Source organism: Lissotriton helveticus, chromosome 12, assembly GCF_964261635.1.
Source record: "Lissotriton helveticus chromosome 12, aLisHel1.1, whole genome shotgun sequence".
Lineage (NCBI taxonomy): Eukaryota > Metazoa > Chordata > Amphibia > Caudata > Salamandridae > Lissotriton > Lissotriton helveticus.
Genome location: NC_136073.1, coordinates 95,314,446 through 95,327,014, shown reverse-complemented (window position 1 = coordinate 95,327,014; position 12,569 = coordinate 95,314,446). Strand labels below are relative to the sequence as shown.

The 12,569-nt window shown below is 41.8% G+C and overlaps 1 protein-coding gene across 1 annotated transcript in view; it reads left to right on the top strand.

The window, feature by feature from the left end:
- LOC144797931 (extracellular calcium-sensing receptor-like) overlaps window positions 1-12,569 on the top strand; it is a 117,212-nt gene that overhangs the window by 82,920 nt on the left and 21,723 nt on the right. The window contains exon 4 of the mRNA XM_078668733.1: window positions 11,125-11,352. Coding sequence (XP_078524859.1) covers window positions 11,125-11,352 — 228 coding nt within the window. The remainder of the gene's footprint in view (window positions 1-11,124; window positions 11,353-12,569) is intronic.

Genomic DNA, 12,569 nt, shown 5'->3' with positions numbered 1-12,569 from the left:
AGGTTGCGATACCTTCTGTTCGAATTGTAAGTTGGCCATCGTGTGGCATAACTCACTCGCCACCCTGTCCGTAGGGGTATCGAGATGTAGATTAAGATCCCCTAGGACCAGATATTTATCCGAACGTAAGGCCGCTTCAGTGACGCCTTCCACTAATTTTTCAACAAAGGCTGTGGAGGAACCTGGAGGACGGTAAATTAACAGACCTTTCAAGGTAAAACGGCCGTTAATAGAAATAGAAAAGGCGCCAGCCTCACTGTCGTCAATCACAGTGCGATCCAGCTGGCATTGATATTCTTGCCGGGCAACAATGGCTATGCCGCCCCCTCTCCCTCGTGGCCTGTCTAGCCTTTGCAGGCAGTAACCTTCAGGGACGGCCTCAATGATCTCCGGCATGGAGTCTTGGTCGAGCCAGGTTTCCGTAAGGAAGAACAGATCCCAGTTTTTCCCAGTAAGAAGGTCGTGGATGTCGAGGGAGTGTTTACGTAGAGAGCGTACATTTAGTAGACCACATAACAAAGTGTGTTGGCCTGTGGTGAGCGCCCTATCTGTGTTGAAGAGATAATCACAGTGACTGCAGCCCGCATTAGTCCCTGCATCAATGCTGTGAGGACAAAGCCCACGCAGCTCTCTGCGGAGGAGAAGTAAGTCATCTCGACTCCAGCAGACTTGACAGGAAGAAGAGACAAGAGGTCTGGCCCTGGGCCGCAGCCGGCCGCGGACGGGCGCAGACGGGCTTAACTCAGGCGCAACTCCGGCGCGCCTTCGTCGCGCCCGCTGCGCTCGTCCGCTGCGCGGACGGCAGCACATCCGCCTTATATCCCCCCCAGCGTTCCAACAACTAGAGCGCTGCTGCTCCTACCGGAAGTGCCTGGCTCGGACCCTCCACGCCCTCTGCTCAAACGACGCTAATCGCCGGCGTCAGACCGAGGCGGGAGGGAGGGACGAGACCAGCACTCCGTGATCCACCTACCAGAGCTCAGCTGAGCAAAATGCGAGGGGCACACGCAACGCGCTGTCAACACGCAGTGCTTCCCAGCCAGGTAAGAAGAGAATAATGTGCAGAGTGATTTTTAAAAGCATAAAACGCTCACGCGCTGACAACACGCAGTGCTTCCCAGCCGGGTGAGGAGAAAATAATGTGCAGAATTATTTTTTAAAAAATCATAAAACGCTCACGCGCCTCAAAGCATGCGAGCTACACGCAGATGCGCTAAGTAATAAAAGCGGTAGGGACGCTGCCACAGTCCACTTACCACGCAAGGCTCCTGTGTCCAGTGCCTTATATCCCCCCCAGCGTTCCAACAACTAGAGCGCTGCTGCTCCTACCGGAAGTGCCTGGCTCGGACCCTCCACGCCCTCTGCTCAAACGACGCTAATCGCCGGCGTCAGACCGAGGCGGGAGGGAGGGACGAGACCAGCACTCCGTGATCCACCTACCAGAGCTCAGCTGAGCAAAATGCGAGGGGCACACGCAACGCGCTGTCAACACGCAGTGCTTCCCAGCCAGGTAAGAAGAGAATAATGTGCAGAGTGATTTTTAAAAGCATAAAACGCTCACGCGCTGACAACACGCAGTGCTTCCCAGCCGGGTGAGGAGAAAATAATGTGCAGAATTATTTTTTAAAAAATCATAAAACGCTCACGCGCCTCAAAGCATGCGAGCTACACGCAGATGCGCTAAGTAATAAAAGCGGTAGGGACGCTGCCACAGTCCACATTTTCTACATTAGTCAATTTATAGGTTTCCCGAATCATGCCCTTATATAGGCACAACTCTCATTGCCCTTATTTAGGCATAGAATCCAAGTCCTTATTTAGGCATTGCCCATGCAAACCAAATACAGGCATGGTCACCTACATCCGTCCATCCCACGTCACAACGAGTTCTTAGAAACCAGCCTCTTAAGCCATTGTGACTTCCCCTGCTTGAATTATTGATTTCTCCAAGAACTTAGGGGTTCATTCATGATGTTCCTCTGCCCAACTTTTACGTCAATGCTAGTATTCCTAAGCACCTTCCGGGTATAAATATACCTTCAACTACCATGGCAAACCACGGCTTGGCTACACAGCTCGATACAGCTTGCCACGGCAAGTTCGGAAGCAATTCGAGTCCCCGCCTGACCCACTGACCAGACGCTGTCATCCTGCTCGCAGAGAATCCAGCTTCCAGTATTTCTGAATCCCTTAATGTGGTGTTAGAGATTGAGACTCGGAAAGAGATTCCAATCTCTCTCATTCTAAGGTATGGCGCAGACTAGAACCTAGAGGGACTCTTGGCAATACAAGCTATAGCTAAACTAAACTATAGAAAACAGCACCTACTTCTTACCTCTTTCTACACTTAGGTTAGGTACACGGGGGGTAGAACTATTTAGAAGCATCAGACGAGTATTCACATTTTAGCCTGTGTTATTTATGTATGTTTATATGAATATATGTCAAAGCAAAAAAACAAGCTATTGCAGTATTATTTCTTCTTACTACTCACCCTGTACCTATTATATTTTGCATACTGTCTTATGATTGTTACAGTTCATATATCGAGCACGAAAAATAAGACTGTTCAATAAACTCTTTTTATTGAAATACCTGTCTATCTATTTCTTTGTAACTCCTAAGAAACTAAGCATCCACGGATGACTCAGTGAAACTGTTATCTGTTGTTTCCACGATTCTGAGAACTGTTCCGATTCTAAGGGAAACCAAGTTGTCATGTTTATGTGGTTGTCAGAGACTACTCCCTTCCAGTTTATTCGAGAAATTTCTAGTGACCTCTGAGATAGCTGGCACACAAAGTAATTAAGTTTATATACTTGATAGAGGCATACTGACCTTAGTCTTATGCCACAACTATAGAGTTTAGTATTCCAATGCGCAGAGCCTATAAGGGAAAAAGAGACTACACTACACTTCTAGGTGCCATTTATTAAAGATCTTACCTCATACTTAAGAGACACCTGGGACCTGCTACAACCCCTTTTTGGCACACCCTAGTAAGAATCATATCAACTCATAACAATGGACATAGTCTCGTTATATATGATCAATGAACATCAAACAGGAATCCAAGCCTGCAAATATTTCCTCAACAAGAGAAACATTCAATTAGATGAACACAATATGTTGTTAAAAATGATGCAAATGTGCCTGGAGAACAATATTTTCTACTTGACAAACAGCTGCATGTCCAAATAAAGGGATCCACCATGGTATTTTTCCAATGAGGTGGTGGGAGCAGAAGGTTGCTTGATCAGCAGAAAATGATATACACATGAATAAAGTAGTAACGTGGCTGTAGTTCATCAAAGATTTTTTTATAATTCAGAACAGCAAACTGAAGTGTTTGATACACACTTCAACGTACTCAATTCAAACACAGTCAACCTACGTTTCACCTATGTAATCAGCAATTCAATTCAAAGCACATTGCATAGGAAAGCCACAGCTAAGAATTTAGTTTTACATGAAGGCAGCTTCCACCAACCATGTCTCAAATATCCTTTTCAGGGAATGTTTGGGGATAAAAAGAAACTGCTCAGAGGAAGCAAAGGTGGTGAGACATAACCTAGCAACACAGGACAGATTCTTGGCAAAAAATAAGTCCAAAGAAAACGGTATGTAGAGGTCTGGAAATGTTTGAAACCAATAAGCAAATCTGCAGCTTTGGCAAAAAAAGATGAAAGCATGGAGGGACAACCAATCAGATTCAACACTACAATTTCAACGTAAACTAGCATGATGTGCAGAATCATGCAAAAACATTCGGGTCTTCTAAAATTAGATCCAACAGCCAATAACATAATAGGTGATCACCCACAAATAACGGTTAAGTGAAAAAAAAGACATGGTTGCAAAAAACAGGTTTTCGGAAATGTACACACTGCAAGGCTTGTCAAATTGTAATCAACAGACAAAATACACAACAGAAAGCAGACAAGAATGGAAGATTTTGCAACACATCACATGCAGAAGGAAATTATAGTGTGTATGTGATTGTGTGCCCATGTAGGCTCAAATATATTGGAAGCCCAATCTGTGAAACCAAAAAAAGAAACTTACAGCACATCAGAGTCATGATCAACCTTGATAGAAGCAATGCTTTTGCTAAACTCATGGAGACAAAATGCATAAGTGACTGGAAAGCTTTAAGATAATATGCTATTGATCACATGAAGAAACCTGGACGAGGTGGAACAGAGTGAAAACCCTGGGACAAAAGTCACATATTGTCTCTTCGAACTTTGACCCCATCTGGAATCAAGCAGGATAAAGAAGTGTATTTCCATTTAAAGAAATGTTGATTAAGCTGTAAAGAAGGGTACAGGCTGTTACACTGAGATGAAGGGCTCTGTGCTAAATTAGACATGATTATAATCACAATGCTAAGGGAACAGAAACAGATCCATCAGAATAATGACAGAAAACCATGTACTCTGCACACATGATTAAGAAATCAGCTTTGGCCTATTATGCTCACATGTGACATGCAAGTATACAGAATACACAACATCCCCATGATATAGCTTCTAATGGAGCCCATCAGAGGGCCAAATACAATAGTTATATAATGAATGGTGCCATAGATCAAGACCAGCATGCATTGGCAACTCCATGATCTACAAAGGGAGGAACACGTAAGCCCACCAGAAGACTAAATATAGATTACACTACATAGACCAGCAAGGGTTGACATGAGCGCAACAAAGAAGGGAAGAAAATAAATTAAATGTCACCCACCAGAGGGCTCTATTTGTAATTAATAGGCTATCCCATAATTGACAATTGTATAACAAATAACTTTAAACTATAGAGTCTTGATTTGCAACCACAAGCACCAGAATGCACCATGGGGTCAATGGTAGGAGAAGAACATAAACTACCGAGTTCAGATACACAGCTACAATTACCAGCATGCATTGTGGAGATAATGATCTGCTGTGTAACTTGAAATAGGCAAATGTAATTTGTATTGGTGATAAGCCATGTCTTCAAAGTGTAAGCATCATTACAAAATGATCTTCATAATGTGGGAATGTGGATTGAATTAAGGTTTATTTTTAAAACATGCCATGCAAAGTGATCTGGGTTTAACAGTAAAAAGAGTGGTAGAACTCAAGTAATTTTAGCCCATGATAATGTATTGAAGACCGAAATGTATTTTGTGTTTGGATGCTAAATTTGTTCTGTGAAGAAAGAGAAACTGAACTATCACTTGAAGTGTGTCTCTTTGTTGTTTCACACACACCTACTCACTCATCTATACAGTCTCTCACATACCCACTCAGTCATCCATACAACACTTACATACCTACTTACCTATACAGCTACTCACACACCCACTTTCTCATGATATAGCCTCACACACAGCCACATATACACAGATATACATAGTTAGACAGACACTCACCATGCCAATATAATAGCCATAACAAAATATTATGCGAAGTGATTGCTTGGTGTTTAAACAACAATTTCTTTATGTTTGGCAAAGACACCTGAAAAACAAGAAAGGGGTGTGGCCATGGGATCCTGTTTCTCCCCCAGCTCCGTAAGCTTGCATGTGGGCTGGTGGGAGGAACAGGTCCGGAGTAATGGGATCCTGTTTCTCCCCCAGCTCCGTAAGCTTGCATGTGGGCTGGTGGGAGGAACAGGTCCGGAGTAAAACACCAAATATACATCATGCACATCATTGGTTAAGGTTTATTGATGATGTTTTCTGTGTGTGGGATGGAGATGAGGGTAGTGCACAAGAATTTGTGAATACATTGAAGAACAATTCTAGCAACCTTAACTTCACATCCAATATAAGCAGAGATAGAGTAGACTTTTTGGATATACAGGTCTCAGTCAACAACCACACTTTAGAAACAACCCTGTTCAGAAAGGCCACAGCAGACAACAATATATTGCACGCTAGCAGTGGCCACCCACGACATCTTATTGAGAGAATTCCATTTGGCGAGTTATTACGACTCAAACGTATATGCTGCTCACCGAATGAATTTGAAAAGTGCTCCAAATAAATGGTAGGGAGACTTCAAGAGAGAAGGTACTGTAAATCTGTCCTTCCTAAAGCACTATGTAAGGCAAATGAAAGGCCCAGAGAATCTTTACTAGTTCCAAAAGATACAACTGACTTGAGGAAGAGAGCCCCCGCCTCATTAGTACATTCAGTAAGCAAGAGAGGAAAATAAAGTCAATTATCAAAAAGAACTGGCCTATCGTGCTTACCGATGGAATTCTGGGAGGTAGACTGCCAGAGATACCTACCATTATATATAGAAAACCTAGATCGATGAGGAGCCAATTGGTGAGAATGAGTCCAGAAGTCGGCGTGGCTAGTACATGGCTCAAACCTAAATCAGGCTTCCACAAATGTTCATCTTGCTGAGCTTGCAAGTTCGGCATTAACACAACCCATTACAATTCTCCTTTCTCTGATACCAGTGTGGCAATCAAGGGAAACTATGGCTGCAGAACTAAGTATGCTGTGTATGTTCTGACATGCACCTGTGGCCTATGGTATGTGGGTAGTACTAAACTGCAGGTGCACGTCAGAATTTTGCAGCATCTCAGAGCGATCGTGAACAATGATAATGCTTATCCGGTCACAAGGCATTTCAACTCTACACATAATAATGAACTGAAATGCCTTTATTATTATGTCACCAATGCAGTAGCCCCCCTGAGAAGGGGAGGTAATAGAGAAAAGCTTCTAAGAAAATTAGAGACACGCATGATCTTAGAGCTAGATAGTAAGGGGGTCATTAGGATGGCGGGCGGGCTTTGCCCGCCCGCCACCCTATCGGGAAACGGGACCGCCCGCCTCGAGGGCGGGGGTCCCGAAATGTGCATTAGGATGCGCCCACCACACAGGCGGGCGCATCCTGTATTTTTGCCATTGCGGCGGGCGGAGCAGTAATCTCCGCCCGCCGCCTTGTGAAACGTGCACGTTGTGCATTTCAAAGTGCAACATGACAGGCACCGCGCGGTGCCTGCCATGTTGCACTTTGAAATGCGGGGGGGTACCATAGGTACCCCCCATGTGCACCCCCCACCCCCACGGAGTCCCTGGGGGCCTGCAACGGGCCCCTGCAGGGGACTCCGCATGCCTTTCCGTGGCGGCATTGCCGCCACGGAAAGGCGTGCCAGAATGCGCATTCTAATATGGCTGGCGGTGTCTAACAGACACCGCCACCATATTAAACATATTCCGCCCCGGCCGCAAGGCCACCGGGGCGGAAAACAGGCGGGCGGTGATTATCACCTCTGCGGTCCCCCCCGCCATCCTAATATGGCGGGGGGGAATTTGGCAATGGATGTCGGGCGGATTGCCTCCGCCAGGCCGGCGGTGGCTACCGCCAGCCTGGCGGAGGCAATCCGCCCGACATCATAATGGACCCCTAAGAGTTCCAATGGGTTGAACACCACCGAAGATATGTATAATTATTTATGAGTATTGAATACTGAGTGACTTTCATCTATAGTACAATCAATTGGTGGTAATGGATTCATATCCTTAACAAATACAGATTGCAAGGTTCGTCCTGTGAGATTAAATGAGATTAGATATGTGTATTTAAACCAATCATAACTGTTTTATTACATTATTGAACTGCAGGTTTCAGTATGTAAGTTGAACATAAGAATGTTTCCCGTATTTTATACCATTATTACTTGCACAGTAGGGTATTTTTTTAGAAGTTTTAGTGAGGTGTGTATATATGTTACAGTCAAAGTGTGAAATCCCGGTATTGTATAGAATGCCTAGGTAATGTATAGAATGCCTGATGGTTTACGGCAAACTATGAAATATAAGTATTTTGTGAAAATGTTACATACTTTTCCTAGGCATTCTATACAATTCCTAGGCATTATACAGAATGACCAGTACCATTTACGCAAAGTGTTAAAAGGGCACAAGATGAGAAGCCTTTATTAATTAATAAGCATTTGAAACTGAAAGATCAAAACTACGAAATAAAGCACAGGATATTCTTAACAGAAAACGATGAAAGCAGAACTGAGATTGAGGTACTTGTTACACTAAGAAAGGCCGGAGTAACACGTGGAATTGTACTCACTTTTATTCTTCACACAAAAACACCTTATATTTTGACACTTTGATCTTGTACATACATTTCACGACTTAAAGAAGAATGCGAACAGAATATTGTTACTGGTAAAACACAAAACAGAACTGGCATGACCTACAGAATGCGAACAGAATATTCTTACCGGTAATACACAAAGCAGAACTGGCATGACCTACTTGTTGCAGCACAAAAACACCTTCCATTTTGTCACTTTGATCTTTTACATACATTTCACGACTTAAAGAGGAATGCGAACAGAATATTGTTACCGGTAAAACACAATGCAGAAACTGGCATGACCTACTTGTTTCAGCACAAAAACACCTTCTATTTTGGCACTTTGATCTTGTCCATACATTTCACGACTGAAAGAAGAATGCAAACAGAATATTGTTACCGGTGAAACACAAAGCAGAACTGGCATGATCTACTTGTTGTAGCAGGGAAGGCTAGAGTGACATTTTTAATTGTGCTGTCTCTGCCCCTCGCTTGCTGATAACTTGTGCTGTCTCTGGGATTAGGTGTATTATATACTTTGCTGGCAGACAATCCGGCAAAGTATACAATGCCTAGGCAATGTATAAAATATCAATCATTTCATACTTTGACGTTTGATTTTCAGGCATTCTATACATTACCTAGCCATTCTATAGAATGCCGGATTTCACACATTGCCGGGCGGGAATAAAATGGCAAGATTAGGTGTATTATATACTTTGCCGGCAGACAATCCGGCAAAGAATACAATGCTTAGGCAATGTATAAAATATCAATCATTTTATACTTTGACGTTCGATTATCAGGCATTTTCAGGAATTCTATACATTACCTAGGCATTCTATAGAATGCGGGATTTCACACTTTGACTGTAACATATACAACATTGATTTAGGTATGTGTGTATATATATTTTTTTAGGCATATAGGAGCACTTTAGCACTTTATTTTAAAACCACTTTTTTAGCACTTAGAGAAATCCATCCAGACATTTTTTAGAAACCTGAGCACGCTTAAGTGAGTCGGTGACGATTTAATTAGGCAATACTGGTAATGCATTAATACAGATAAAAAAGATTGTTGTTGGTAATTTTATCATGTTCTTATCGGAACTAACCTAGTTTTGCAGAATTTGCACATATTGCTATATTTTGCACTATTACAATTTACATATTTGGATATTTTAAATATTTATGTATGCAGGTCCAATACATTATTCCACAATGAGATCTTAACATGATTTACACTTGTTTTTTAATATTGTGCAGATGAAGACATGTATTAATCATTATTTATATATTTATGTATATTTTGATTTTGATTTGCCAATTTTGTACCTTGAAGCATTTATGCGGTCTAGAAAACAACAACAAACAACCACAACATAAAAATATAAATTAGAAAGAATATTGCCATGTCAACTTTGAAAACTTGCCAATACGAATGTATAAGGTTGTGGAGTAGCAGAGTGTTTCTTTTATGTCTATAGGTGGAGGTCATGTGACTCACAAAAGGGGTCGGACACTTAGCTACTTTAAAACAATGGCAGACATTGTATTTTCTGTGTGATCAAGGGCATAGCGTGGTTGAAACGGGTCGCAGAGGGGAGCTTGTTGAATAAACATCTATCTGCCAGAGCCGTTTGGGTCCGTCTCTCTCTTTTCAACTGGAGTGAAAACCTGGAGAGTATGCTTGTTGTGAGATATACATAGTTAGACAGACACTCACAAAATCTATAATTTAAAACAGAATCACTCATTAGTAGTACATAAACTAAACTAATTTAACTTTGAGGTACCTTAGGTTATATGTTTAACACTCTTAACACTGATTATGACTGGATGATGTCATCAGTGTTGTCACTTGAGTGGTCATCAATGAAGTCACTGGCCAATGTAGAGTGATGTAATATGTGAGGTCATAAGAAGTGCTTTGCGGGGGTGTACGTTATAGTTTGCCCAGATAACTATAACTGCTGAATTTCACTGGTTTTGTTTTAGTGAAATCTGAGCCATCCTATAATGACCCTGTAACCTTTGGTTTTTCAGTGAACATATATGCCTCATCCACTATGGAGTATGAAAGTCAAATTTGGCCCTCATCAAAAGTGACCAGGTTTCCTCAGGTACAACTGCCAATATTTATTAGGTTAAATGGCAGGTATGCAGACTTTTGTTTGGTAATAATTAAATCTGCTGTTCTTTTCACTTTATTAATAACAAACTCATAAACAGGAGCTATTTATCACAACCAATAAATTGGGACCCTGCGTAGATAGATTTTACTAGAGCCAATAAATGTGTCTCTAAATCTGGGCTACTATTAATGATCTCTATATTTGCGCCTGTGGTGGGACAGGTCGAGAGGAGGCAGTAGCTACGGAGGTCATATCAGGAAATTTAAAATAAAATAAATAAATAAATGATGTCTATATCATGGAAGCGACCAGTGTATTCCCAAGAATGATCATCTAAAAAGAAAACTTAAAGCATATGGAGGAATAGGATACTGCTTGTCATGTTTGTTTAGGCTGCAAACATGCCTAGTGACATGTTTAGAACTGCTTGGAGGCTATCAATCTAACTTTAGGGGTGCTAAAGTAAACTGCCTTTCAATACTGTATCAAACAAGACCTATTGCATATAGTTGAAACTTCATTCAGACATGTAAGGTTTAGGATCTCAAATAACCCCCAAAAACACCAACTGATTAGAGGGAGGATAAGTAGATTAACATCAGCTGTTGTAGTGGGGCTTCGACATCTATTGATAGACCTGTCCCTAGAATTGCACTAGAATAGCACAAGTAAGTTAACTGCATAGGGTGGACAGTGGGAAGCTTGTACATCACACTACCCAAACAACCTGAATCTGTCTGTGGGCAGTTAAATCACGTGCACTGCAACTAGTGTTTCCAATTTGTGCATGCCTAAAGTACTAAACTGTAAAAATGAGTAGGTGAGGAAACAAGATTGACTGGCTACTGCAAGCGTTTCATCAAAAATCCTGTGCTTCATTCTCTTCAGCTCCTTCACTTTGTGAAGAATGTTCATTTTAAGAATAAAGATGGCCATGAAGTGTCCTTCAACCAGTTTGGTGAAATTCCTGCTCAATATGACATCATCAATTTTCAACAAAATGCAGATGGCACTCTCAGACATGTGAGAGTAGGCCGATATGACTCCAGTGCTTCTGAGGGACAGGTTCTCAGCATCAATACCAGTGCTATCCTGTGGGCATCAGGGGTCGCTCAGGTAAGGGTCATACTCAGGCAGCGGGTGCTATTTGAGTTGAAGGGAAATTCGGTCAAAACATGACAAATATCCACTCTGTTCTATTACAAGTGCCAAAGGCTAAAGTGCACTTATAAACGATCCAACAAGATGGCCCCCACATTTATGTTTAAATACCCCTTCCAGCAAACTCTACATAAGGCCCATAGTCTTGATGTGGTCTGTCAGATGCAGGGTCAAGAAGCTGAATTACATCAATGCATCATTTGTGAATGGAAGCAGGCAATGCACAGGAAACTTCTATGCAATTTGATTCCTGCTGGACATTAAGAACCTGATTTAGAGTTCAGTGGACAGGTTACTCCATCGCAAGCATAGGATATAATGCATTCACAATATTGCGGATGGAATATCTGTCACGTTTGTGATGGAGTATCCAATCATCTACAGTCTAAATCAGGTCCAAAGTTAGTGAAATAAGACAATGCAAATTATATAAGAAGAGGCCGAGTATGGTCCTCTTATTACAAATTGTTACTTCTGTTCTGTTATAATACCCTAATATTCGATTGACACAGTGGTTTTCACAAATCTCGGCAAACCGCCACCTTTCTTGATTCAAGTGCTTCAGTGGGAATGCCCACTGTTTCATTCCCACGCCCTCTGAGTGCAGTGTCTCATCAATGATAGACTAGTTAAACATTTATTTTAGTAGGTTATGTAGATGTTTACCATTGGAGGTGGTAGTGGAGGTGTTGCTATTTTCATGTTAGTATTATTTATTTTATATATATATATATATATATATATATGTTTCAAATTCCGCTCAAAACGCCGACTGCGGCCCCGCGGTAAGTGGCACCAACGCCGGTCGAGCCAACCGGTGAATTCTAATCACAAAAAGTTCCAATTCCAAAGTGCTCTCAGTCCGCAAAATCACACAAGAGACTTCTGCTGCTCCAAGGGTGTTTATTTAGACTAACAACATGTTTCGGCTGCGGACAGCCTTGATCACGTTGATCAAGGCTGTCCGCAGCCGAAACATGTTGTTAGTCTAAATAAACACCCTTGGAGCAGCAGAAGTCTCTTGTGTGATTTTGCGGACTGAGAGCACTTTGGAATTGGAACTTTTTGGGATATATATATATAGATATATATATTATAATCAATGTTAGTAGCTGGATACATGTGTTATTTTCATAACATTGTTTTCCACTTACAAAATATATTAAGCTTAT